The following is a 25,591-nucleotide window of genomic DNA, read 5'->3' as shown; positions in this document are numbered from 1 at the left end:
GTTAGAAGATTTTATTAATTAGTAACTCCTTATTAAGGGTAAATAATTATGAAAGCCTAATTTAACTATTTAATTAGGGATGATAAATTTAATACTATATATTGCTATAACCTTCCAGATTTACCTAAATACTATAAAAACTTCGATAACTACCTCCTTCGAGCCTAATCCCTCATAATTAAGCAAAAATACTTCGATAGCTATAAAAATATAAATATTTAGGTAGAAGTCAATACTAATAAGCCCAAAACTCGAAGAAAATAAATATTCGATTATATATAGCTTTATATATATAAGTTTTATAAGAATAGAAAATTCAATAAAGTTAAGGCGAAATTCGTAGTTTGAAGGGATTAATAATAGAAGATAAGGTAAGAAACTTATACTTCAACTCTCGCTAGGAAATTATTTCGAACTATTATTACTATTATTATTCGATTTAATTTCGAACTAATTTAGTATAATATGGTTAATGCCTTTATTAACATTAATTTCGACGAAGAAATATTTATAAAGATACCGTTGGGGTATTAAAAGGAGGGTAAGGTACTAAGAATTTACAAAGTACTTTATAGCCTACGCTAATTACCGTTACTATAATAACGCGAATTTATTAACATTTTTATTTACAACGGCTTTAAACCTATACCTGAAGAGCCCTATATTCTTATTAAAAATATGATCTTTATCTTCTATTATATAAATAATATTATCTTCGCTTACCCTAAACAACGAAAAATAAAGGTTTAATAATATATAAAAAATTTAAAACGTTAATATTATTTTATTAAAAGTAATAAGCTACAATAGTTCTTCGGTATAAAAATTATCCGAAATCGAAAGGTTAAAAAAATATAGCTATCCTAGCGGTCTTATTTCGAAAAGATTTATAACCTTACTAATAATAAATATACAACTTTCATCCCTATAGCTAACCAAAAACTAATACTATACAAAAACAAAATATTAAAGAAGTCTATCCATCAATATTAAATTAAAGTCGGTTCGATACTATATATAGCGGTCATTACTAGACCAAATATTACCTTTATTACAAGCTGATTAATTCGATACAATTATAACCCTAATCCAAATTATTATAAGGTAGCAAATAAGGTATTATATTATCTTTACTACACTAGCGAACTGGCCTTAGCTTTTAGAAGTAATAATATTCTTAAAGTTATTTTAAATATTTCCTTTATTAATAACCTTCTTAATCGAAAGAGTTTTCAAGAATTTACTATTAAACTTTTTAATAGTCTTATATACTAAGGAGCAACGAAATAAATAATAATTATAATATTAATAATAAAAGCAGAGTTATGAGCAATTAGAAATATAGTTAAGGAGGCGATATTTACAATAAGGCTAATTAAATAGCTAATTCATCTTATTAATCTGATTCCCACCATTTAATATAATAATTAGTAAATAATTCGCCTTATTACTATTAAGAATAGCAAACTAAATACCAAACTCCATTATATTGATATCTACCGTTATTAGTTACAATAAAAAGTATAGGAAGGATATATTAAGGTTAAATATTATAAAACGATAAAAATGCCAGCAAACAAATTAATTAAAGTATTGACCGCTAATAAATACAAAGATTTCAGAAAATTATTGTATATAAAGTCTATTAGAAATATCAATATAAATAAGAAGGAAAGGAAATATATAGATTTAAATACAATTAAGGATTAGACTGGGAATAGTTTTATATAATTAGCAATTTTATTTAACTTTGCCTTAATGCCTTTAGTTGAGGGGGTATATTAAATTATCAGGGTATACATAGATAGCCAGACTTCTAATCCAATATATACCTCCCTATCTATATAGCTTTATACACTATATATATAGTATAGGAATCCCCTCATAACTATGGCTTGATAACTAGGCTGTCTGACAATATTACTATATAAGGACTAGCCTCCTAGAATCCTAGTTCTTGTACTTAAACCCCAGAACCCTCGAAAAGGACTGGGACAAGGATCACCAGAATCAATCACTTCTTACTGCATATCTCTTTGACCCACTTTACGTGCTTTCTGATAAAAACGATCTACTGCGGGACTTTAGTGTCGTTTTGATGCAGTGGGGCGGCTACGGTCGAGCTGGACAGTGGGGTTCAACACCACCTAACAGTTTAGCTGTTTGTTAGTGAGGTTCTTGGGATGTGCATATTCTTGGGGGTAGGAGGGTCATGAGAAGCTTAGAATAACAAAAAGCCCTACATAGCTCATAAAGTTATATCTTTGGGAAGACAATCTGTTTTCAAGTACTCAAAGACGTAATACATGGCTGTTGCCCTGCACCCTGTTGTTGCTCTTGTAGTACCGTTCTAACGGATTCACCAGGGGCATGGTAAACAACTGCGCAACACTGACGGCGCAACACGAGGCGGCACTGCCCAGTAAAGCCCCTGCATCCCTACCCGACGTTCTCTCTTGGCTTCCACTTCCCAGGCAGCCCTCCAGGTCGCACGCTTGCCCGCCCGCCTTACCGAAAGATTAGGTGACCTTTCTTCGAAATGCGAGCGTGATATCGATTTCCTCTTGTTCCCTTCCAACTGAAACTTCAACTTCAATTCGGTCGACTTGTTAGCCGCCAAGGCGGACTTTTTGTTTCTATTGTCATTTGCTTAGTGGTATATCTCTAAGTGGAAGTATCAGAGTGCGGATAGCAGACTGTGTCAATACTGCTTCAACCTTTACATACCACTCTACCTGTGCATATATCTGCACCGGCCGCCGATATTAAGGAATTATTACTCCCGTCGAACCGTTGTACAGAGACGATCACCGCGTGTATCACCGCGTATTGCGACCTGTTGGAAACCGGCAACGCCCCCAACCACACATCCACACTCCCATTGGCGTTGTCAACTTGCGGAGGGCTGTGTGACGACTGCCGACTTGCCTCTTCCAAGTTCAAGACCTTGCTTTCCATCGACAGACGACGACCAAGAGCAATGCAGAGACATCGGCCTTCATCAACAACCCATTGAGCGTCGACTCGGCCGCTTCTTCGAACCATTCCATACACACCATCAAACATATCAAACACCAGCCAAAATGCCTGTACCACACTTACGGATACCAATCCGGCCTTCTCACCCGTCACAGGAGCCCAATGCCGTTGCAATGGCAACCAGGTTATGGCCACGCGACGACAATGGTCCCTCCTCCCAGAAGCCCACGAAAACTAGCATTGTAGGCTATCCTCCTCCAGACTATACAGTGCTCTCTTAACACTTACTTCCGCCGCAGATTGTCGCTCTCGTCGTCGCCGTAATCGTTCTAATATTATCCATCACCCTCACGTTACGCGCCATCCGCGCCAGGCATCCCAATCCAAAATACATACCCACGCCCTTCTTCAAGCGATTATGGACCAGTTGGAAGGTCCCGGCCGTCAAACATGCCTATGCCCAGGCCGGCATCGACGAAGAGTATAACAGCCACAACCGGGCAAACCAGGACGACATGGAGGAGGCACTCAATGCGGTGAACGCTCGGACCGCCGCAGCCGGCGGGACAGGAGCGGCAGGAGGAACGACAGCTGAGGTGAACCGTAACCAGTCGATCCGCAGCATCATGACACTCCCGGCCTACCGACCAGCCCCTGCCGAGAACGAGCGAGTACTAGGCAGAGAGGGCGAGCGCGCTGGTATCGATGTCGTGGTGGAGATGCCGACTGCCGAGGACGAGGAGCACCTGCGCGACGAGGAAATGGAGGCGTTGTACCAAATTCGTGTGGCGAGGCGACGCGCAAACCAGGAGCGGGAGGAGCGGCGACGACTTAGGCAAGAGGCCCGGCAAACCCATAACACTGCAGCTTTGCGCCAGATTAGAGAACAGGCGCGGGTCCAGACGACGCGGAATACCGAGGAGCTGGAGGTGCTTCGTGAGGAACACAATCGCATCAGGGAGTTGCGATCGCGCGCGACGAGCAGCGTACAGTATGCGGACTTGGGTGTCGCCAGGGCGGACGGCACGCGCATCCGGGCTAACAGCACGGAAAGCGAGAGGGTCGGTTTGCTAAGCGACGCGGCAAGCATGTCGGTGTCGCAGCAGGGGGGAAGGCCTACAAGTAGTACTTCAGCTGCCCACCATCGGAGAGGTTCGAGCTCACTCAGTGTCGACACATCCAGGTTGGGTGATCAATTCCTCGATTCGCCGGCTATAGCAACACCCTTGACTGGAGCGGGCGGTAGCAGCACGTTCAGCATTGTTACTCGCAACAGCCACGAGCGCGGAAGATCGATATCGAGGTCCAGGGCAAACTCGGCTGCCAATACCCCGCGCGCTGGATCCAGCCCCGAGATGATCGATGCCGACGATGCTGACCTGGGCGCTGTCAACATGCCACCCCCACCAGGGTACGAAGACGTTCGCTTGGACGACTTGACTCCCTTCCGATCTCCGGTTGCCTCTGCCGCTGTATCTGGTAGGAACAGTCCCACAAGTCTGACGCCACTGCCGTACAACGAGCCACCTCCGGAATACCCCGGTCCGTCACCAGCGCTTGCCCCATTAGCCGAAGAGACTTCTTCGATGTTGTCGTCCCCTACGCGCACGGATGGAGGCCGGACGCTTGCTCACCAGAGGAGCATCTCAGGTGGAGCGGGTGTCGGAGCCGGGAACCTACCGACCAGGTTGCCAAGTCTTCGTCTCGACTCAGTGCCGCTCATCGTTGTCGAACCCGAAGAGGAGAGCAGGATAGAGAGCAGCAACAATAATGCGGCCACCACAGCGGAATCGACATCTGCACCATCGAATACCACGACCGAAAGAACCCCCCAAGCAGAGAGTAGCACAGCTCGGACCTCGGTGTCAGAAAGCATCCGGACATCAACGGAGAGTGACTCGGGCGAGGAAACACTGGTAACGACCAAGGGCAAAGAGCCAGAGAGAATCGTCCAAATAGATGAACAGGTGGAGAAAGAAAAGGGAAGTGGAAGCGGCACTGTTACTGCGGATATCAGTCGCGCGGAGAGCACTAGGAGTACGACAGCGGCGAGAGATAAGGAGAGTCAAAGTCCTCCTGTAGGGGAAGGGATGAATGGGAGTTCGGCTAGGATGACAACGGGCGTGGATCCATGAGATCAGGTATTGGACATTGAGGGAGGGGGCTGACAAGGAATTATGATGAGTGATGTATACCCACGACTCGATTCGTATATATACTGGAGAAATGACTATGGGATGAGAGAAGAGATGGATGGGGGCAACCGGAGGAGCGTTTGGAAAACTTGAAAGGAGTACTACTTTTTGGGTATCATTATGTCTATGTATATACCAATGAATGTTGTCAATGACCAACCGACCGGCTGACGGGCATGGAATGGAAACCGGAGTTGAGTGAGATAACGCAAGGGATGATTTTGATGAGGGGAATGAATGAGACCATGGCGTTTGACGTTTTCCGAAGTTGGGTGTTGTTGGTTGGTTGTGTGTGTACACGTTGGTAAATCAGGTCCGCTACAGTGGGAAACATTTCTTCTTTGCTTCCACGTGCAATTGGGGAGAGTTCTTCGGATGAGACCTTGTTTTAACGTCTCGGACAAAAACTGACCGCTTGGACAGTAGTAGAGTAATTTATGTCCATACACTATGACTCTTCCTATTTACTACGCTCGAAACCACTCTCGTATGCAAAGACAATAATGTGTACTTAACCACCTGCCTATAAATCCCCCTTCCCCACGTCCATCCCAACCCCGACAACAACATCCCCCACCTCCGTCCTCGGCACCAAATACGGCCTGACCTGTCCCCTAACCTTCGTCCTCTGCTCAAACGCATACGCCAACCCAATTAACTTCTCCTCGCTGAACCTCTCGCCCATGAACGCCAATCCAAACGGTACCCCCGGCGCCACCAGCCACTGGTTTCCATACCCGTTCTTCAACTTCTTCGCATCTTCGGGGTACTTCCCCATAGGCACCGAGATCACGGGACTCCCCAGCTCCGCCGGCAGGCCCATGGCAAACATGGTAGGTAACACCATCGCATCAAGACTATGGTTCTTCAAAGCCCCAAAGAGACCGAGCTCGCCGGCGTAGTGCTGCAAAGCGGTATAGTTTCCCCACGCTTGAGCGGGAGTGGTAGTAGCAGAGACATTAAACGAGCGGTCCCAAGTGAGCGTGTCATGTTCCGGCCAGTCTTCTTCAGGGAAAGAATGGGTGAAGCGCTCGAGATCTTTCAAGGAGGTGAGGTTGTGCGGGTTGACGATCAGCTGGGCAAAGTAAGTCGCCAGGTTGCGGGGGAAGTCGGTGTCCACGACGGTGAACTCGAAGTTTTCCTTTTTGATGGTGTCAAAGCCGGGCAGGAAGAGGTCGTCGATGATGGTGGCGCCTGCGGAGCGGAGGATGGAGAGGGCGGTTTCGAAGGCCGGGAGGAGGGGGGCGTAGGGGCTGGTGGAGGGGTCGTCGTCGCCGTCGATTTCGATCAAGTTGCGCGGAACGCCGATGCGAGCGCCGCGCAGGGCGAAGTAGTCGCAGGCGCCGACGTAGTCGGGGGTTTTGTCTGAGGAGAAGGGGATGGCGGAGGTGTAGTTGTCGTTGGGGTCGGAGCCGACGATGGCGGAGAGGACGTAAGCTGCGTCTTTGACGGTTCGGGCCATGGGGCCGACGGTGTCTTGGTGCTCGGAGATGGGGACGACGAGGTAGCGAGAGGTTAGGCCGACGGAGGGCTTGATGCCTACGAGGTTGTTGGCGTCCGATGGCGCGAGAATGGATCCGTGTGTCTCGGTTCCGAGAGAAGCTAGGGCTAGACCGAGAGCGCTGGCTACGCCGCTGCCGGACGAAGACCCGGACGGGTCCTGCTGGGGATAGTATGCTCCCTCAGTCTGGCCTCCGGTGGTGGACCAGCCCGAAGTGTAATTTTTGCTGCGAAAGTTGGCCCATTCAGACAGGTTTGTTTTCCCTAGGATAATGGCACCGGCTTTCCTCAACTTGGCGGCCACCGTGCTGTCCTCGGGCACTTTGGCTCCGACCAAAGCATATGAGCCGGCTGTATTGTCCATCTTGTCTGCCGTGGCAATGTTGTCTTTGAGCAGGATCGGGATGCCATGCAACGGGCCTCTAATTGTGCCATTTGTTCGAGCAATGTCCAGCTCCGACGCTATTGTGAGGGCATCAGGGTTGAGCTGGGTGACCGCCTTGAGGGTTGAGTTGACCTCCAGAATACGTCGAGTATAGGCATTGACGAGATCAACGCTGGTGAACAAGCCTTTCTCAAGCCCGGCAGCGAGATCCTCGAGATCGGCATCCAATAGCGATGGAAAATGTACACCGTTGACTGTTGAGCCCAGGAGTGGCTTTTGCCAGGAGAAGGCATTGTGGTACCATGATGACCCGAAGGCCGTGGCTAGAGGAAGGAGACAAAGAGACTGTAGGAATCTCATCTCTGTTGACGTAGAAGATGGAGTGAAGGCTGAACAGTGGCTAACAGCATAGAAGAGTAAAGTCGATGGATAAGAAACATGGCGATGTTTATATGGATGCGCCGCAGATATTAGGGTAGCATCTGTTACGTAGCTGCATATCTGTCGTGGCCTGTTGGTTCGTGGAAACCAGAGGACGTCGAGTGTGAAGTTTATCGGCGAGCCAGATTCGGACTTAGCTGGGGATAATGAGAACCTGAAGGTCTCTACAAACCAAGGAACAGACGTCCTCACTATCCGTGATGGGCCAGTGACTCAAAAAGGTATGTAGGCACGATCTCAGATGTGGAAGGTGGTGAACGCGTACAAGAGTCGGGATGCGTCATCCAGAAGCGAGCCGTAAAAGTTGAACCGTCGTTCGGGGATGGTGAATGGTGTCAGATCATCGACCGGATATCGGTCCGGAGAACCAACCGGATCGAGACGCGAAGTCTCGAATCCAGTTATGTCTGGCATTTCAAGATGTTGTGTATCCTGCTTCTTTACATCCCGAGCTTCAAGCCCAGGATTGCAATGAAAGAGGGTGAGCACAAGCAAGATGTAGTGGTTCGCGTCGCCTGGAGGCAGTGTAATACCAGGGACACAGTGGAAGGTAACCATGTGCAAGCACAGAGGGAAACCGACCGAGTTGCAAAAATTAGAATAATCACGATTGTACTCCGTAGAGCACTTTCAGAGATTAAACTGAAAAGAACAGATACTACACTTGATCTAAGCCAAAAGGCAAAGAGAGCTGAAGAAAAAAAGAAGAAAACAAGAGCAAAAGTGGGAGCGGTGGTTGACATTAAATACCCTTCCCGAGCGACCTGGGGTGGTCTGTGCACGAGTGCAAATTGTCCGTGCACGAGTGCAAATTGTCCGTGCACGAGTGCAAGTCGTGGAATGGGTGGGGTCGTCAACTGCCGGCGGCTCCACCAGATGTCAGGCACACCCGCCCCTCCTCCACTTGCAGGGGCGGGCACAATATGGGGGCGGGGTCTTTCTCTCTGCTGTTCGCGGTGCAATCTCGGGGTTTCAGCACCAGCTTCTCTTTCTCGAGCTCACCCTCACCACTCCAAGCAGCTGTGTCCTCAGCCTTTCACAGAAAAAGGAGCTGGGCAGATTGGATATTAACTGTTTTGAATTGGTATCAATTGCATGCTAAACTGACAAAATCGCCTTCACGAGTTCACATGACGTCGCATTTGGAAGGCAATCCACAAGGACCTTCTTTGCTTTCCTTCAGCTGAGGGACCGGTTCTTCCTTCTTCACGGGTTCCTTCTTCTGTTGCGACACTGGCTTTGGTTGAGAAGCTACCGGCTGTGCCTCAATGACAGCAGCTGTTGCTTTTGCGCCATTACCACTCTTCGAGCCTGTCAGGAGAAGCACCATTAGCGACCATTCGCGAAAACATCAATTCCGCGCTCATCACAAGCAAAGGATGCATACCGCTTGCACTCTCACGCACCGGTAAGCTTGGACAAGGTGTTGTAGAACTCCTCGCCCTGGATGCCCGCCACCTTCAACTCGAGCTCGCTCGGCAGCCTGCTGCCATCACCGCCAGTAACGGTACCAGCACCCCAGGGGCTGCCGCCGTGAACCTGCGAGAGGTCGGACAACTCGCCGAACACCTTGGCATAGCCGAGAGGCACGTAGATGATGCCGTGGTGGGCAAGCGTGCTCATGGCCGCGATGGCCGTCGACTCCTGGCCACCGCCCAGACCAGCGGTCGAGATGAAGAGACCGGCCGCCTTGCCGTAAAGACCGCCGGTCGCCCAGAGCTGGCCGGTCTTGTCCCAGAAGGTCTTCCACTGCGCGGGGAAGTTGCCGTATCTGGTAGGGATGCCGAAGAGGAAGCCATCGTACTCCTTGAGGATCGCGGGGTCCTCGATGACGGGGACGTCGGTGGGCTTGAGAGGGGCGTGCATCTTGGCGAGGACATCGTCGGAGAGGGTCTCGGGGACCTGGTAGAGGTCGGCAGTGCCACCGGCCTTCTCAATGCCAGCCTTAGCAGCTTGAGCAAGCTGCCCGATGTGGCCGTACATCGAGTACTAGGTATGGTTGATTAGCCATTTGACCAACTGATCAAGAACAACAGGTACCTACGTAAACAATTGCGATTCTGGGCGCCATCTTGACTAGGTATTAAGAGTAGAGTGGTGTATAAGTGTAAGGTAAGTAAAGAAAACAGCAGAGAGTCTTGCAGGATAAATTGGAATGGATTCAATTCGAGCTCACAGAGGATGTGGCACAGTCCTCCTTATATACGATGAACTCCAAAAGGGACGGAATCAGGGACGTCTCGGCACCACAGGGATATACCTGCAGTTCATCAGCATCGATAACAAGAGTGACCCGGATTCGTCATGATTACCGTAATCAACTCCAAATCGACAACAAAGGGTAACAGCGTCCGCTGAAGAGCAGATCGGGAGGGGTCTCAAACTCGGATCATTTACTATTTGCAACATTGAATCCCGGAGCTACAAGCTTACTGGCTGGATATGGTGTTATTGATCCCCGTACAATGTTGTGATTGGTTGCTTAGCTCATCGGACTGGGGCTTTGCTGAATAACGGATGACAACGGCCGGGATACCTGACTCGGACTCAATTGTTCAGCTCACAGTCAGCGACTCATGGGAATGTGGGGTCAAAGTGAACCCCAGCCTCGTATCATTGGTAATGCTTTGTTACCATCGACAAACCTCAAGAGTTTCACTTTGGGAATACATAGCATCAAACTCGGGGATTCTCGCATTGCGTGGAAGAGATACTTTTCTAGCATCTGTTCTCCAGGGTCAGGGGACATTGTACACTACTCGTCAGGTCTTCAAAACCGACCGTCTGACTAGTTTAAAACCGACCTCTGACTAGTTAAGACCTGACGAGTATCCGTCACTGGTCCTTCTCGGCATGATAGCCAAAACAAGAACGAAGGCATGTCGCAACCGCAGTGAAGACCACCCGGGTAAAGAGATCTTTTATTTGAAGTTCACGTATCCTCTCTTCGGTCCTCCTCACCTCCATAATATCAAGACGTCCCTCAATCATTACTCGTCAGGTCTACAACACCGACCGTCTGACTAGTACGAATTAATGATCCTGCTCATATCTTCCAGCCTTCACCAAGCCAACGCCTGACTCGTCGCCCTCACCGGCTTCGCATCCTTCTGCTCTTCCGAACCCTTCACCACATGACCATGCTCATGACCCTCCTCATGTTCATCCTCCTCGCTCCTCGGCAACAACACCGCAACATCCCAAACCAACCCAAACCTCTCCGCCAGCTCGGTGCGGATGATCTGATCCCACTTCTTGATAAGCGGATGCGCTAGCGCAACGTCGGGGAAGAGGATTTCTGCTTCTTCTTCTTCTTCTTCTTCTTCTTCTTCTTCTTCTTTTTCTTCTTTTTCTTCCTCTTCTTGGCCCTCTTTCTCTGTCATGTCCTCTTGATCCCGCTGTCGCTGTTGGTCTTGCTGCTGTTGCTCTCGCTCAGGATGTTGATACCGCTCATGCTGCGCCTTAGACTCCCCCGGCACCTCATACCTCCAAGTCCCATCCTCATCCCAGTACTCCTTCCCGTAGATACTTTGCACGCTGAGATCCTTTTCTGCTTCCGCCAACAACTTTTTGACCTTCTCCCTGATATCCTCCTCCTCCTCCTCTTCTTCATTATCCTGCTGCGGTCGCCGCCCCTTCGCCGACGAAGAAGAGCCACCAAGAGAAAAACTCAACCCCTCCAAAACCCCCAACAACTGCCCCGCCACAGCGCCGATCGTCGCTCCCAGCCCGAACCCTTCGTCAAACCCAGCTTGCACGTGCTCAGCTTTGGCGACGGTGATGCCGTCGCGGTAGCCGGCTGTTGTGTGTTCCTGTTGGAGGCGGGGGATATCTGAAGGATGCCCGTGTCCGTGGCCTCTGCTTCTTGTTGTTGAATCGTGGTGGTGATGATGATGGTGGTATTCATGAGAGTGGGAGTGGGAGTGTGAGTGTGAGTCGTCGCCCCAGACGTCATTATGATCGTCGTCGCCATCGTCGCCCCAGACGTCGTCTAGTGCTGTGTTATTGTTATCCTCGTTGGAAAGAGTGGTGTCGTCCGTTGGGTTGTGGTATTCGACTGCGGGCGCGGTGGGAGCGACGCCGGCGCCGTTGGTGACAGCGCCACCGGATGAGGACATGGTGGTGAATAGGTCGGGGAATTCTTTGGAGGAGATTTGGCGCATGAGCATATTTTTTTTTAACCCACTGTTGGCTGGGTTGGCTGAAGAAAAGCCGAGATTTTGGGAGGGATGAAGCTGAGCGCTAATTTGTTTCGTAAGTGATATGACGGCGTTATGAATGAAGAGGCATGCGGCGCTTTCGTTCCATGTGAATGAAAGAAAAAAAGTCAAAACGCATTTGTAATGGTGGGTCTGTAGTCACACTTAACCCTAACCCTTTCATGTTGGAGATCAAGGGATCGCTTGATGCCACTGTCAATACTCTTTCATCCGATCACATTGACAATTATCTGAGTATGTGACGTTTCGCACTGATGAGATGTAGAAATTGTTCTCAATTGGTATACCAAAAACACCTAACCGCTAATAAAGTCCCCAAACACGCCTCATCCAATAACGCCCCCCTCTCAACCAAACTTCTTCTCAAACTTCTTCAACATCCCCGTCACACCCCTCTCCAACTTGCCCGCACCCTCTTCCAGCCTACCCTTCTTCTGCTCCGGCACATACAACTGATGGTGGACCGAATACTCCGACTGTCCAGCGACATTCTGCCCATAGCCTGCCCCTTGCTGCATCGACGGCGGTATCGGCGACGGCGCAGCCCCGTATCCAGCACCAGGTGGCGTGGGGGTAGGGGGAACAGCTCCGTAGCCGCCTACCGCAGCGACCGAAGCAGGTTGGGCTGGGTATCCTTGACCATACGGGCTAGCAAACCCAGGGCTGGCAAGACCGGGACTGGGGAGCCCAGCGGGCATGGTGATAGATCTTTGTACGCCGGGGTGTACGGGCGGTTGGCTGAGACCTGTCGGGTAGCCGCCTCCAAGCGCGCCGAATCCCTGGGGCGCGAAGCCGGGTGAGGTTACGCTGTGTTGTGGAGGGGCGGCAAAAGTCGGAGCTCCGGGTGGGTGCTGGAGGTTTGGCGGAGGAATGCCCGGGCTCAAGGGTCCGCGACCGCTGGGAGGAGGCAGGCCTGGTGAGAAGGGCGTGGTCGCATCGTAAGCCAGAGTCTGGTGCAGAGGGTTCACCGCGGCATCCTCTGGGGGAGGCGTCTTCTCGCGATATCGTACTGGTTCGGCAGCAGGTGGCGCGGCCGGGTTATAGGCCATGGGAACGAATGCTTGAGGCGATGGTGTCGAATGATTGTAGGAAGCAGATACTGCGGACATGGGCGGCGGAGAAAAAGACGGTATTCCGCCAACTTGCGGAGGCTGTGATAGAGTAGTCGGGGGTGTACCGTGGTCACCGATTGCCGCCCTTTCGAGTTGCTGGACTACCGCGCTGACCTCGGTGTCGTGTCGAGGAGGTGGTCCTGGCTCGTTGTGAACATCGCACTGGTGAGGAGGGAGCACACGCCGGATGCCATTGACAAACTGCAGGGCATCTTGTTGGTTGTGGAAGTAGATGTCGAGCGAGTGAAGCTTGTAGTGGTACTTGGCCTGGTTATGAGGGTCGTATGTTGGCAGATGCCACTCTTCGTGACCATCGACCTCGCCAACCGTCAAAGTCACAAGGCAGGTGTGGTTGTAATCGTACTCGAGATGGGTTCTGTCGAGGTCTGGCGACACATGATGTTAGCCTTCTCACTGCCCCGATCTCTAATTCCGAAAACTTGATGCTTACAGCCGTCGAAAGCATCTTGGTCCTCCCTCCCAGGCTGGTTCGCAACCTCCAGCCGTGCGCGTCCATAGTTGGCATCTTCGAATAGGTAGACATATGAGCCCTTGTCAAACCTGTGATGAGGTGGGTTATTCGTCGGAGGACCGTAGAAGTAGTGGATATCACCAAAGCTATGAAGCGAAACCATCAGTCAGAATGCGCCCAAGGATATCACGTCTTTACGCGATCAATGATGGACAAACTTACAACGTGCCAACGTTCTCCTCTCCTTCGCGGGCGGCCATCTTTACGATCAATGAACTCGCTTGAGTGAAACAGCACAGCAACACAACAACGACCAGAAAGAATTGAGAAAATAGAAAGGAAGAACGAGAACTTTCTCAGCTTCCCAACCGAGGACTATCACGCCTAATATCAGACATGACGGAACCCAAAGAAAAGCCACTCGGCTTCCGGTCTTTGCGATACCCTACCTTACCCTTGCTCCCTTTGCCAGAGACCGTGGTCTGGTTCTTCACATCGGCTCTCACTCCATGGCGCAATCAGCACACAGCCATCCAACCAGCGCTCTCGATAGGTTGGTGATGCGACCCCTGGTGCCGGTAGAAGTGACCTTGCCCGGTGGTTGCATCGTCCTGGATGGTCACTGGATGGTCCGCCTGGGCGCTTAAGGTGGGATGCCAAGAAAGAAGCACGAGCAAGTCAACTGTCACACTTTCACAATTGACGAGGAAGGGGAAAGCCAAAAAAAGGTGGGGTAAAAACGAAGATCCATCCCGAACCTGGAGAGCTCGAAGCCCCATCTAGCAATTCCGCAAAGGCTACATGGCTAGTATAGAATTGATGCGTGGCTAGTATAAACCCACTTTTCTGGCCGCGCAACCATATCTGTGTCAGCCGTGCGAAAACTTACAAGGCGCATCACCAAATCCGCGTTATTTTGAAGTCATCCAGAGTCTCCAATCTAGTCAATTACCTAAGGTACTATCGAGGTTATCAGAGTTATTGGAATTGGTGTCGCCGTTTGCTACTATCTTGCCGAAGAATTGGATAAGTGGGATGCGCTTCTCGATAAACTGGACAAGGGAGAGCAATAGACTAAAAAGCGAAAGCGTTGCGGCGGATTACGAGGAAGTCGCAAACGACGCAACAACGATCCCATTGATAGCAGTAGTGGCAGCGGCAATGATAACGATAGCGACGGAGATAGCGATAGCTTCAACTCAATTGAAGCACGAAAGAGGGCGCGCGCGAATGTACTTAGCGATGTAAAGTTGGCGGGCGCGGTTGGGAGCCAGAGATTGGCTGCACATCCAGAAAAGTGGGTTTATACTAGCCACGCATCAATTCTATACTAGCCATCTAACCTTTGCGTAGCAATTCAATCCCGCCCGGGCCCCCTCTGGCGCCTGGCGGAGGCCTTTCAGGGCAACAGGGGTCTCTTTTGCAGTGAACTCTTTGGAAGGAACAGTGGAGGTCCTTCACTCTTCAGTGAAGTGCCCGCTCTTTCTCGAACCATCCCTGTCCTCCACCCGGCCCCGGCGGCCAAGCAAACGCACGCCCGCCAGGCCCGTACGGCGGCGGTCGCGGACAGGGGGACAAAAATTCGGCACCACAACGGAACCACCCGATCGAGACCTCGAAACCGCAATCCGCATCCGGACTCCGTTGCGCGCCGCATTCGCGACTCCCCAAACCTCCACTTGTTTTTACGGCTCCTCCGAAGTTCGAATCCCTCGATTGCGACCACCGAACCCGTGACGGCCACCCAACTGTGCGCAACTGCTACGGTCTCCCAATCTTTGTGCGTGCAATCTTTTTGTTGTCCCGCGAAACTTTATCGACACGCTTCGCTAACTTCAAGACACGCTCCGTCGCTACAGCACCGAGTCCGCATCCCCGGCATTCCTCCTCTTCATCCCGCCAAGGTCCCCAGTCCGCCGCATCACCGAGCGCCTGCCTCACTTCGGACCAAGCCAAGCCAACCAGCCGATCGACCGACCGACGACCTACGCGACGGCCAACCTCTCTCTCTTTACACTCGATACCCCTCCACTCCTCTATTCTACTTCAAAGTCCCCACGGGCACAACCAACCAAAATGGGCATCCAACAAATCACCAACATGTGTTCCCATCTCCAAAACGCCTCCCGCGCACGTCTGGGCCTGACCTCCCTGCCCAACACCAAATACAACCTCGCGCTCGCCCTGGCCCTGCACCGCGCAGGCTTCATCTCCTCCGTCACGCGGGGCGGTCCTCACCCGCCCACGCCCGAGGCCCTTTTGACGCATGAGCCCGAGCCCGTCACCAGCGCCAACGTGGCCACGCGCCGGTTGTGGGTGGGACTCAAGTACTGGAACGAGGAGCCCGTCTTGAAGTCGCTGAAGCCGATTTCGAAGCCGTCGAGGTTGGTGACTGCTTCTTTGGAGGAGTTGAACCGTGTGGCGAGGGGCTTTCCTGCGGGTTATATGAAGGGGTTGCAGTTGGGGGAGTGTTTGTTTGTGAATACTGATAGAGGTGTGTTGGAGGTTAGGGAGGCGGTGGAGAGGAAAGTTGGTGGGTTGGTTTTGTGCAAGGTAAAATAGAGGGTGACAGGGAGGAGGAGGAGGGTTTGAAGGGTGGATGGTTGGGATAGGACATGGATTTGGGGAAAGGAAGGCATTAATGGGAAGGAAGGGAAGGGTGCTAGGAGAGGAGGAAGAGTCACCGCACTTGGGAGGATTCACCCCTACATGAAAGGGGACCAACCATGACTGTGCGCAGTGTACGATATGGATGTGATTCCAGTGTACACTAGACTTAAAAAGACTGTACAAACACAAAAAGGAATGGACATTGGCAAGGCACAGCTCATCCTCGGTTCGTGTCTTGTAAATGTGAGATGAGATATGAAGCCAAGGTGCCCAACTGGCGGATTGCCTACTACTGTATATACTGTGTATATAACAACCAGATCATCGGCTATCACCGTGGAACTAAAGACCACGAATATTGATAAGAAAACGAATCAATTCATCCTGCTCCAAGGTGCTGTGCAACCGACTATCTCTATGCATTCATACTTCATGCGTCGCCAACTCCTTACAAACGGGTGAGTGGTCTTCCTACAAAAGGTATCATGAAACTCGTGCTAACCCAGTAACACTGCATCCACCTCTTTCACTGTCTCGAACAAGCAATAGAAGGTGATTAAAAGACTCTACAGGCCAAAAAGCGATCATATCCACCATTTCTGGCTTCCGTTTACGAATCAGAAGTATGCTTAGGTTCCGGAGTGCTGGCAGACTTCTCCTCTTCCTTCTCCTGGATGTCAGCATAGGCGGCATCAGCAACTTCGGCAGAGGGCGAGGTGGCAGCTTCAGTTTCCTGAGCTGATGTCTCTTCCTTAACATCATGGACGTCAGAGGTGGGGGTTTGAGGAGCAGCGACAGCCTCCGCCTCCGAGGGTGGTGCCGAGACCTCCTGGGTGGTTTCTGTGGCTTCCTCTACCGGCTGAGCTACTTCTTGAGGAGTCTCAGTCACGGTGGGGAGTGGCACCTCTTCGTCTGTTGCCTTCGCAGCTTCGACGGCTTCCTCTGCCGTGGCAACCTGTTCAACCTTGGCCGCGACCGAGCTAGCACGAGACTGTTTCGGGGTCGTAGCCGCAGATGGTGCTGCCGATTTGGTAGTAGGCTTCTTAGTCCGTGGCTTGCTGAGACTTCTCTTCGCGGCAGGTCCTGGGGTAGCCGAAGACCTCCTGGGTGGAGACGTGACAACCTTCTCGGCGGTCTTAGAGGCGGATGCCGCGGTTGGACGCATCATGCGTGCCAAAAATCCCTCGTCCACTTCCTTCTCCTTTTTCGTTGGCGGATGATCCTTCGCAGTCTGCTTCACAGGCACACCTAGACTGGGCCGAGGACGGTTGTTGGTCGAGTTTTGTCTCTTAAGGTTCGAGGTAGCCGTCTTGGGAGCCGACGTGGTGGCGGTTGGCACTCTCGCTCTGCTAGAGGAGCGGCTAGCCGGGGTAAGACCACGCTCGCGAGTCTGCGACTGGCCGCGCGCATTGCCGAGCTTGGAACCAGAAGCAGCCGTATGAGTGGTAAGGCGTTCTGGGAGAGTCACTGGGCGCGTAGGTGACTTGGCCTTGGGCTTAGAGCTCCCGGTGATGACGGGCGATGGGGCCAAGGATGCTGGCTTTTTGTTTAGCGAGGAACCGAGAGACTTCGTGGTCTTTGCCGCAGGCTTCGGGGTAGCGGTCTTGGCCGGAGTCTGACTGGATGCAGTTGTAGGGCTTCTCGCCTTGGGCGTTTGGGCAGTGATGGGGGATTTTGCAGGCTTAGCTGCTGTCTTGTTGGCCGCAGACGTTGAAAGAGGTGGTAGGTTCGACTTTGTTGTTGTCTTCGGGACGGTCCGAGCCGCCGGCTTGCTGGGATCTGTCTCTTTGTCTTTGCCAGCCCCGGCTCCATTGGGTGCCTTCGTCTTCTCTGGTGACTTCGAGTCACTGTCCGTAGTAGACGTGCCAGTAGCCCCATCTATCTCCAACCTCTTGGGTTCTGCCGGTGCGCTACCTGAAGATTCTACATTCTGCGCTTGTTGTTTTTGAGGAGAGTCAGTTGGATTTTGAGCATTTCGGTTCGCTTCTGGAGACTCGGTCGGTATACGGCTCGCCTCAGGACTCGCCGCTGCTGGTGCTTTTTCCATAATCTGGTCAACGGCATTGGGCTTCTCTGATGAAACAAGAGGGCTTGCGATGTCGCCAAGGCCGTCTGGAGTTCGTTGTGTGGGTGTCTCGGAGTCGTTGCTGCCTGCTGGTTGAAGCCCGACTCTTCCGCCTTTCTCGACCGCGATGAAGCTCGTTTTGATTTTGTTCAGAGGCCTAGGAGACTCAGCTAGAGGTTGACGGTGGCGTTAGCTATCAGTTCAGTCCATGCGTAGATGTTTGATGTTGTGGTTGATGACAAGACCCAAGATGATAGGTGCAGTTGAAGAAGAGGCAAACAGGTGGTGGGAATGGCGACAATTGTAAGTAGAAAATGGCGGAACGGAAGACTGCTTACATGGCGAGATAGCCGGTGACCTCCCACGATCCGGAGGGCTCGTCTCCCCCTTCTGCTCGAACATAGCCCGAAGGTTCTTAACCGCGCTCATGGCTGCTGACTTTCAAGAGCTCGCAAGACCTAACGGAGAAGTTGAGAAGCGTCGGGCCACGAGGTGTTGGTTGTGGCAAGGTGGCAGGAGCGGTTGGTTTCTGTGGTTTTGTAGCCGGCAGTCCGACTCGACTCGGAGAGGGGAATCTGATTGTTCGTTGTTCAAAGGAAGTCGAAGATCGTGGTCGCGTCGGGAAGGAGGAATCGGGGCAAACGGGCGTGCCTCCTTTAAGCCCCTGGACCCTGCGCACGGGGTCGTCGTGTTGTTACAGACTCGAAGCGGCTTCCCCACGTCACTAATAATGAGGAGCTACGATCCTGACCCGAGAGACAGGGACAGTCGAGGGAAGCGATACGCGCGTGGAGCTGGCGAACGCTATGACGGGAAATCGGGAAAATGCTGTTTGTTAGGGATGCCCGTAGAACGTGACGCGATGGTTGCGCAAAGGTTGCGGGAGTGTGCGCGACACTTGGAAGGTTATAGGTGGATGTTGAAGAACACTGAACAGAACGATGAAGGGTAAAGTCAGAGAAAGAGACAAATATCGCAAGTTCCCCGGATTTAAGTGGTACCACCGGGCAGTCGAGAGTTTATAAGTGACGGGCGCGTTTAATGAGCAAATGTTTTAAAAAAGTACGGCTAGTTCAGGGGAGCGGAGTCGTGCTGCAATAGCGCATGTGGCGCTGGGTCTTCTGATGCTGGCAAGTGCACGTCGCTGCAGGTCCAGGCAGGGAGTTTCTGTCCCGTCAACAGTACGAGCTTTCGGATGCACCAGCGTGGCAGGATCGCCTTCTGTTTGGGCCTTGACTTTTTTGCTGAGTCTTTGGGATCGAAATAGGGATCCAGTTATGGCCACTGCCCAGGCGGCCGATCCAACCAATCCGAGACTATTTCCAGACATTGCCATTGAGACTATCGTGATGGAGAAGAAAACTCTTACAAGTGACTGGCACGTTCACGACGAGGTACCACAGAAGCTGAAGGCTGAGTGCTGGCCTAGGCTCTTGCATGAAGCCATTGGCTTATCACAAACAGTCTAACAGAGCTTTTGGTTGTTAGTGCTAGCTAGTGTTGGTGGTCGTGAGTTTGTGACTGGGACAATCCGTTTCAGGGGCACACATGTCAGCCTTCCACTTCTCTTCTGCCTGGCTGCCTCCAGTCGGTTGTCGTACAAGCCTCGATGTTCATCATAATGCAGGCTTGACACAGGACACAAACACACATCCACACCTCGCTGGATCATACATCCTGTATGTGGCCGGCGGATAGCTCTCCGTGTCAAACGCTCGGCGCCCTTCAACCCGATCCCACGATGTTTCAAGTGGCAAGTGTTTCGCATTGGGTTTACCCCTGGCGCAATAAACAACGGAGTTGAACTTCCATCATGACACCCAAATCTCAAAACGGCCGGCGTCCCGTCCACCTGTTCGCACGTGGAAATCATGCTACGTTAACATTACTCCCTGTAGACCTGGATGGTTGACTGAAACACGTGAAGATGGGCAGCGTTGATGATGCCGAGAGCCATATATGGACTGCTCTCTCCACGATTTCAAGATTACATCTCTTGGGGAGATACTCCGAGTATTGTCATCTCTGTCGTTGGTTTGTCATTCTCCGTCTCCGAGGCCAGAGATGCACCCTGACAGGCCATCCTGGAAAAATTGCGGGACAGCCCGCAGCGATCAATAAATCTGGAGAATGCTGCAGGTTTACTTCCCAAACAGGCTAGTCCCGGCTTTCAACATGTCATTAGTCACTATGGCGCCTTTTTTTTTGGAGCTATCCGATCGCGGTAGTTTGTCTTTTCCTCCATCTGCATTTCCCCTCCTCCAGACTTTTCCTTTTTCTCCTCTACAAGTCGATTGAAGCAGAAAAAATGGCGGCCAGGACTCTCAAGATTGGTGAGCAACCTCCCCATCCCTTTCATCTCTCCCAATGCCTTCATCCAATGCCCAATGCTGCTAAGAAACGCCCTGCTAACCACCCCGCTTTCCACCGCCAACAGGTCTCATCCCCGGTGATGGCATCGGCAAGGAAGTCATTCCCGCCGGCCGACGCATCCTCGAGGCACTCCCGGCCTCTCTCGGTCTGAAGTTCGAGTTCATCGACCTTAAGGCCGGCTGGGAAACCTTCGAGCAGACGGGCAACGCCCTGCCCGACGAGACCGTCTCGATCCTCAAGTCCGAGTGCGACGGCGCGCTCTTCGGCGCCGTCAGCTCGCCCACCAAGGCCGTCAAGGGCTACTCCTCCCCCATCGTCGCTCTGCGCAAGAAGCTCGACCTGTACGCCAACGTGCGGCCCGTCAAGTCGGTCCGGGGCCCCGGCGTCAAGCCCATCGACATGGTGATCGTGCGCGAGAACACGGAGGACCTGTACGTCAAGGAGGAGAAGACGTACGACACGCCCGAGGGCAAGGTGGCCGAGGCCATCAAGCGCATCTCGCAGCGCGCGTCTTCGCGCATCGCCACCATCGCGGGTGAGATCGCCTTGCGCCGCCAAAAGATCCGCGAGAGCGGTTCCCCCTCAATCCACAAGGGCCCCCTCGTGACCGTCACCCACAAGTCCAACGTCTTGTCCCAGACCGACGGCCTCTTCCGCTCCACCGCCCGCGAGGCCCTCGCTGCCGGCCGCTTCACTTCCGTCGCCGTCGAGGAGCAGATCGTCGACTCGATGGTGTACAAGCTCTTCCGCCAGCCCGAGGCCTACGACGTCATCGTCGCGCCCAACCTGTACGGCGACATCCTTTCTGACGGCGCCGCCGCCCTCGTCGGCTCGCTCGGTCTCGTCCCCTCTGCCAACGTTGGTGAGGGCTTCGCCATTGGTGAGCCCTGCCACGGCTCCGCGCCCGATATTCAGGGCCAGAACATCGCCAACCCTATCGCTACCCTTCGCTCTGCTGCGCTCATGCTCGAGTTCCTTAACGAGGAGGAGGCGGCGGCCAAGATCTACGCTGCTGTTGATGCCAACCTTGAGGAGGGCAAGCTGCTTAGCCCTGATCTTGGCGGTAAGGCTAAGACTGAGGAGGTTGTGCAGGATATCCTCCGCCGTCTCTAGGTGGGAAGCGGGATTGGATGGCAGGCTGTCCAAGACAGCCTGCCCTTGCTATGAGTCATGATATTGAAAATTACTAGGTATCCGGCTCAAGAACAAAAAATGATGTTAGATGATGTACTATATGACATTTACATGAGAACGATTTCCTCCCGCTATACACCTTGTACATAATAGAGGGAGGAAGTCGAAAAATGATTGTTGTTAATACCTACGATAGCTACAATTGCCGTGTTGATGACGTGATTCACACAAGAGCTTCCGTCAGACCGCGAGCTGCGGGTACCAGCTGGCTGTGGAAGTTATACTCGTGGTATCCTTGCCCAAAAGGTTATCAACCGAACAAGGACACCGCCGTTGTATTTCGTCAGAGACGTCCACCATCTATCTATCTTCACAGAGTGTTTTGTTTCCGTCGAGAAATGGAGAGAAGAGATTATGTTCGCTTTTTGTTCTACCAACCCAAAAATATGAAACCAAGAATTTTAGAACCCTTCCGACACATGTACGTATTGCCATTTATATCATCACACATAAAATACAGATCTATGTAACTGTACAAACACGCATTTGTGTATAGACCATGAAAGAGAGAACCGCTGCGCTGCCGTGATCTATAGAGTTACAATTAGGCCAACATAGCTTTGCTATCATTATGCCTTTCTATCATCAACCCATCATCCATCAAGATGTCTATATCCCTTTTATATCCTTCCCTCCGACGTTTATATTTTGGACGAGGAGGCAGGCATGGCCCGTATGCCCAGATAGAAGTCTAGGATGATAGGTAGGGTCTTCACTCCAACCATCCAATCTGAGGGCTTCCTTCCGGGTGAATAGACGGCGCTCGGAATCGACTTTCATCCGAGCTTCAGCGGCCGAAGAAGAACGAAGGAGCATGGCGCCCAAGGGCGAGCGGGCAACACAAAGCTTTTCCAAGCCGAAAACAACGCCTAACCAAAAAAAACTTGATATACAGCTTAGTTTACTTGGTACGCTTAGCCTCGAGCTCCTTCTGGTACTTTTGCACTAACTCCTTCTGGAGGTGAGGCGGCGCAGGAGCGTAATGGCTGAACTCCATGCTGAACTCGCCCTTGCCCTGGGTAGCAGCGCGCAAGTGGGTTGAGAAGCCGAACATGGCGTTCAGGGAGCAGTCAGCGACCATGGTGAACTCGTCAGCACCGACCTCGGTGTCGACAATGGTGCCGCGCTTGTTCATCAGCATGAGGATGTTACCCTGGAACTCGGCGGGGGCCGAGATGGTGGTCTTCATGAGGGGCTCGAGCACCTGGCCGCCGGCGGCGGCGAAGGCCTTGCCGAAGGCCATCTGGGCGGCGAGGTTGAAGGCGTAATCGGACGAATCGGTAACGTGGGTGGCACCGTCGGTGACGACCATGGAGGAGCCGATGACCTTGTGGCCGAGCAGGGGACCCTTGATGCAGGCCTCCTGGAAACCCTTTTGACAAGCCGAGATGTACTTGTCGGGAATGGTGCCGCCGACGACGCGCGACTCGAAGTGGTTGTCCTCGCCCTCGGTGGGGTTGGGCTCGATCCAGCCGACGACGCGGGCGTAATCACCGGGACCGCCGGACTGGCGCTTGAGAAGGTAGTCGAACTCGGCCTTCTGGGTGATGGTCTCGCGGTAAGAGACGCGGGGCTGGCCGGTCTCGCACTCGACCTTGTACTCACGGCGGAGACGCTCGACGTAAATCTCGAGATGCAACTCACCCATGCCGCTGATGATGGTCTCCTCGGACTCCTCGTCGACGTGGAGACGGAAAGTGGGATCCTCACGCATGAAGCGGTTCATGGCCTTGGAGAAGGCGTCGGCGTCGCTGGAGCGCTTGGGCTTGATGCTGAGCGACATGACGGCGTCGGGGACGTACATGGAGCTCAGGGAGTAAGGGAGACCACCGTCGGTGAAGGTATCGCCGGAAGCACAGTCAACACCGAAGACGGCGCAAATCTCACCGGCACCGATCTCGTTGACGTCCTCCATTTCATTGGAGTGCATACGAACGATACGGGGGATACGGACCTTCTTGTTGCCACGGGAGTTGTAGAGGTAGGCGCCCTTCTTGAGGGAACCCTGGTAGACACGCATGTAGGTGAGCTGGCCGTAAGGGTTCTCTTCGAGCTTGAAGGCAAGACCGACGAAGGGAAGGGAGTTGTAAGGAACGAGCTTGACGGGCTGCTCGCCCTTGGCGCGGTCGAGGGCAAGGTTGTCGGTATCGTTGGGGTTGGGGAGGTAGTCGCAAACGGCGTCGAGCATGGGCTGGACACCCTTGTCGGCAATGGCGGAACCCATGAGGACGGGGGTGAACTTGCAGGCGATGGTAGCGCGGCGAATGGCGGCCTTGATCTGGTCGGGGGTAGGGGTCTGCTCCTCGAGGAACATCTCGGCAATCTCGTCGTCGACATCGGCAAGCTTCTCGATAAGCTCCTGTCTCTTCTGCTCGCAAAGCTCCTTGATTTCGGCGGGGATTTCCTTGGAGATCTTGAGGTTGACACCACGCTGACCGTCGTTACGGATGCACTTCATTTCGATCAAGTCGACGACACCCTCGAGCTCCTTCTCAGAGCCGATAGGGACCTGGATAGCGGCGGCGGGGATCTTGAGCTTGGTGTTGATCTGCTCGACGGCCTTCCAGGGGTTGGCACCCATACGATCCATCTTGTTGACGAAAGAGATACGGGGGACGTTGTAGCGCTTCATCTGTCTGTCGACGGTGATGGTCTGGGACTGGACACCAGAGACGGCGCAGAGAACCATGACGGCACCGTCAAGGACTCTCATGGCACGCTCGACCTCGATGGTGAAGTCGATATGGCCGGGGGTATCGATCAAGTTGACGTGGTAGGTCTCCTCCACGCCCTTCTCCTTCTTCTTCCAGTCGGCGAAGGTAGCGGCAGACTGGATGGTGATACCTCTCTCTCTTTCGAGTTCCATGGAGTCCATCTTGGCGCCGACACCATCGCGACCACGAACCTCGTGGATGGCCTTGACTCTGCCGGTGTAGAAAAGAATGCGCTCGGTCACGGTGGTCTTGCCGGAGTCGATGTGGGCCTGTATGTAGCTAGCTGTTTAGCTTCTATCCTCGTCCTCGTCCTCGGTCTCTTATCTTTCATCTCGGGCGCGTTCGGGGTTCACATACGGCGATACCAATGTTACGGACACGGGCCAGTCTCTTGGCCTCCTCGGGGGTCATACGGGCGGCAGCGGCCTCGGGGGTCATGTTGGAAGCGGCGAGCTCCTTGGCCTGCTTGAGACTAGAGAAATACAGCGCGTATTGTCAGCCGGGTCTGCTGCTCTGGCATGCTGCCCGGTGGCATGACAGCTTTCGTTTCACGGGAGATATCTTACGCAATCTCGGCCGCAGTCATGTTAGCATTCCTCAGGTAGGAGGACCTGCTGAACAGACGGCGGCTCTCGAGCTGGGAGCCGGTCCACCGGAGGGACGGCGTCTCAACGGCGGCGCGGCATGCTCCAAGACTGACGGAGCGAACACCCTGGCGCACGGCGGCAGCGCGGCCGGCGTGGAGAGTAGCAACAGCCCGAATCACCCTCATCTTCACTCACACGCAGCGAAGGGGAAGGGGAGAAAAAGGAATGACTGGTGGGGAGGAAGGAGTGGTGGATTTGAAAAACTACCTAAAGTTTCCAAAAGAGAAGCGGATGCGGGATGCGGATGCGGCATCAACTGACGGCGGGAGTCGGGACGAACTCCAAAACATTGCCCACGAAATTTTTAGGTGGGGTCGATTTTTGCTAGGGACGTACCATGGCGCTAATTGCTAAACATCTTGGGGGCGTGCGTCCATTGAACGGGTACTCCATCCACTCCCCAGGAACCGTCAAGGTACCATCAAGCGTGCCAAGACATCGCGACAACCTCACTGGCTTGATCTTCTTGGACAAGTAGTATCCGAGACTCGTTGAGGGTTTTACATTGATAATACACTGCTAGCACTATAGGTCCCTCACTGTCATACTCAACCCATGATGCCTAGTCCAAGTAAAGTAGGTACCGACCGTAGGATAAACAAACTGTCCAACTCCTAATGAATGACTAATGACTAATGTTCAGGGTCCATCCAAAACAAAACCGAATAATCTTTCAACTAACGC

General features: G+C 52.4%; 9 protein-coding genes across 9 annotated transcripts; 3 read left to right on the top strand and 6 right to left on the bottom strand.

The window, feature by feature from the left end:
• Positions 1 to 2,833: 2,833 nt before the first annotated feature.
• B0H65DRAFT_64946 (uncharacterized protein) lies at positions 2,834 to 5,218 on the top strand. Its single transcript, XM_062831219.1, has 2 exons — positions 2,834 to 3,221; positions 3,279 to 5,218. Exons 1-2 carry the CDS (start codon positions 3,084 to 3,086, stop codon positions 5,112 to 5,114), a joined length of 1,974 nt encoding a protein of 657 aa, XP_062687365.1. The 5' UTR covers positions 2,834 to 3,083; the 3' UTR covers positions 5,115 to 5,218.
• A 384-nt stretch (positions 5,219 to 5,602) lies between these two features.
• On the bottom strand, positions 5,603 to 7,578 carry B0H65DRAFT_64939 (amidase signature domain-containing protein). Its single transcript, XM_062831218.1, has one exon. It carries the CDS (start codon positions 7,417 to 7,419, stop codon positions 5,698 to 5,700), a length of 1,722 nt encoding a protein of 573 aa, XP_062687364.1. The 5' UTR covers positions 7,420 to 7,578; the 3' UTR covers positions 5,603 to 5,697.
• Positions 7,579 to 8,560: 982 nt separating this feature from the next.
• On the bottom strand, positions 8,561 to 9,960 carry B0H65DRAFT_453736 (flavoprotein-like protein). The gene is made up of 4 exons (XM_062826165.1): positions 9,934 to 9,960; positions 9,545 to 9,877; positions 8,888 to 9,489; positions 8,561 to 8,811 (listed from the first exon to the last, which is right to left on the bottom strand). The coding sequence occupies exons 2-3, from the start codon at positions 9,569 to 9,571 to the stop codon at positions 8,899 to 8,901; spliced, it is 618 nt and encodes a 205-aa protein (XP_062687363.1). The 5' UTR covers positions 9,572 to 9,877; positions 9,934 to 9,960; the 3' UTR covers positions 8,561 to 8,811; positions 8,888 to 8,898.
• A 242-nt stretch (positions 9,961 to 10,202) lies between these two features.
• Positions 10,203 to 11,804, bottom strand: B0H65DRAFT_453732 (uncharacterized protein). Its single transcript, XM_062826164.1, is given in 2 exon segments — positions 10,203 to 10,808; positions 10,824 to 11,804. 2 exon segments carry the CDS (start codon positions 11,667 to 11,669, stop codon positions 10,563 to 10,565), a joined length of 1,092 nt encoding a protein of 363 aa, XP_062687362.1. The 5' UTR covers positions 11,670 to 11,804; the 3' UTR covers positions 10,203 to 10,562.
• A 105-nt stretch (positions 11,805 to 11,909) lies between these two features.
• B0H65DRAFT_453729 (uncharacterized protein) lies at positions 11,910 to 13,785 on the bottom strand. The gene is made up of 3 exons (XM_062826163.1): positions 13,527 to 13,785; positions 13,284 to 13,450; positions 11,910 to 13,218 (listed from the first exon to the last, which is right to left on the bottom strand). Exons 1-3 carry the CDS (start codon positions 13,562 to 13,564, stop codon positions 12,068 to 12,070), a joined length of 1,356 nt encoding a protein of 451 aa, XP_062687361.1. The 5' UTR covers positions 13,565 to 13,785; the 3' UTR covers positions 11,910 to 12,067.
• Positions 13,786 to 15,380: 1,595 nt separating this feature from the next.
• On the top strand, positions 15,381 to 15,866 carry B0H65DRAFT_545213 (ribosomal protein S8; the record flags this gene model as incomplete). Its single annotated transcript, XM_062829356.1, has 1 exon — positions 15,381 to 15,866. One exon carries the CDS (start codon positions 15,381 to 15,383, stop codon positions 15,864 to 15,866), a length of 486 nt encoding a protein of 161 aa, XP_062687360.1.
• Positions 15,867 to 16,254: 388 nt separating this feature from the next.
• On the bottom strand, positions 16,255 to 18,340 carry B0H65DRAFT_453726 (uncharacterized protein). Its single transcript, XM_062826162.1, has one exon. The coding sequence runs from the start codon at positions 17,959 to 17,961 to the stop codon at positions 16,525 to 16,527; it is 1,437 nt and encodes a 478-aa protein (XP_062687359.1). The 5' UTR covers positions 17,962 to 18,340; the 3' UTR covers positions 16,255 to 16,524.
• Positions 18,341 to 20,070: 1,730 nt separating this feature from the next.
• B0H65DRAFT_64873 (homoisocitrate dehydrogenase mitochondrial precursor) lies at positions 20,071 to 21,561 on the top strand. Its single transcript, XM_062831217.1, has 2 exons — positions 20,071 to 20,312; positions 20,417 to 21,561. The coding sequence occupies exons 1-2, from the start codon at positions 20,288 to 20,290 to the stop codon at positions 21,463 to 21,465; spliced, it is 1,074 nt and encodes a 357-aa protein (XP_062687358.1). The 5' UTR covers positions 20,071 to 20,287; the 3' UTR covers positions 21,466 to 21,561.
• Positions 21,562 to 22,231: 670 nt separating this feature from the next.
• On the bottom strand, positions 22,232 to 25,479 carry B0H65DRAFT_64815 (P-loop containing nucleoside triphosphate hydrolase protein). The gene is made up of 3 exons (XM_062831216.1): positions 24,827 to 25,479; positions 24,618 to 24,732; positions 22,232 to 24,529 (listed from the first exon to the last, which is right to left on the bottom strand). Exons 1-3 carry the CDS (start codon positions 25,030 to 25,032, stop codon positions 22,448 to 22,450), a joined length of 2,403 nt encoding a protein of 800 aa, XP_062687357.1. The 5' UTR covers positions 25,033 to 25,479; the 3' UTR covers positions 22,232 to 22,447.
• Positions 25,480 to 25,591: the final 112 nt, after the last annotated feature.

This window comes from Neurospora tetraspora (assembly GCF_033439725.1).
Source record: "Neurospora tetraspora strain CBS 560.94 chromosome Unknown B0H65scaffold_1, whole genome shotgun sequence".
Taxonomy (NCBI): Eukaryota; Fungi; Ascomycota; class Sordariomycetes; order Sordariales; family Sordariaceae; genus Neurospora; species Neurospora tetraspora.
Note: the sequence above shows the minus strand (reverse complement) of the source record. Positions and strands in the feature narration are given on the sequence as shown.

What these genes read in the sequence shown, in the direction of transcription:
- B0H65DRAFT_64946 (XM_062831219.1), top strand. Translation starts at nt 3,084, where the DNA reads ATGCCTGTACCACACTTACGGATACCAATCCGGCCTTCTCACCCGTCA. An exon ending in AGCCCACGAAAACTAGCATT is followed by an intron (nt 3,222 to 3,278) that starts GTAGGCTATCCT and finishes CTTCCGCCGCAG; the next exon opens with ATTGTCGCTCTCGTCGTCGC.
- B0H65DRAFT_64939 (XM_062831218.1), bottom strand. Translation starts at nt 7,419, where the DNA reads ATGAGATTCCTACAGTCTCTTTGTCTCCTTCCTCTAGCCACGGCCTTC.
- B0H65DRAFT_453736 (XM_062826165.1), bottom strand. Translation starts at nt 9,571, where the DNA reads ATGGCGCCCAGAATCGCAATTGTTTAC. An exon ending in CCAGAATCGCAATTGTTTAC is followed by an intron (nt 9,490 to 9,544) that starts GTAGGTACCTGT and finishes AACCATACCTAG; the next exon opens with TACTCGATGTACGGCCACAT.
- B0H65DRAFT_453732 (XM_062826164.1), bottom strand. Translation starts at nt 11,669, where the DNA reads ATGCTCATGCGCCAAATCTCCTCCAAAGAATTCCCCGACCTATTCACC.
- B0H65DRAFT_453729 (XM_062826163.1), bottom strand. Translation starts at nt 13,564, where the DNA reads ATGGCCGCCCGCGAAGGAGAGGAGAACGTTGGCACGTT. An exon ending in GAGGAGAACGTTGGCACGTT is followed by an intron (nt 13,451 to 13,526) that starts GTAAGTTTGTCC and finishes TTCGCTTCATAG; the next exon opens with CTTTGGTGATATCCACTACT. An exon ending in CCAAGATGCTTTCGACGGCT is followed by an intron (nt 13,219 to 13,283) that starts GTAAGCATCAAG and finishes ATGTGTCGCCAG; the next exon opens with ACCTCGACAGAACCCATCTC.
- B0H65DRAFT_453726 (XM_062826162.1), bottom strand. Translation starts at nt 17,961, where the DNA reads ATGGAAAAAGCACCAGCAGCGGCGAGTCCTGAGGCGAGCCGTATACCG.
- B0H65DRAFT_64873 (XM_062831217.1), top strand. Translation starts at nt 20,288, where the DNA reads ATGGCGGCCAGGACTCTCAAGATTG. An exon ending in GGCCAGGACTCTCAAGATTG is followed by an intron (nt 20,313 to 20,416) that starts GTGAGCAACCTC and finishes CACCGCCAACAG; the next exon opens with GTCTCATCCCCGGTGATGGC.
- B0H65DRAFT_64815 (XM_062831216.1), bottom strand. Translation starts at nt 25,032, where the DNA reads ATGAGGGTGATTCGGGCTGTTGCTACTCTCCACGCCGGCCGCGCTGCC. An exon ending in ATGACTGCGGCCGAGATTGC is followed by an intron (nt 24,733 to 24,826) that starts GTAAGATATCTC and finishes GTATTTCTCTAG; the next exon opens with TCTCAAGCAGGCCAAGGAGC. An exon ending in TCCGTAACATTGGTATCGCC is followed by an intron (nt 24,530 to 24,617) that starts GTATGTGAACCC and finishes AGCTACATACAG; the next exon opens with GCCCACATCGACTCCGGCAA.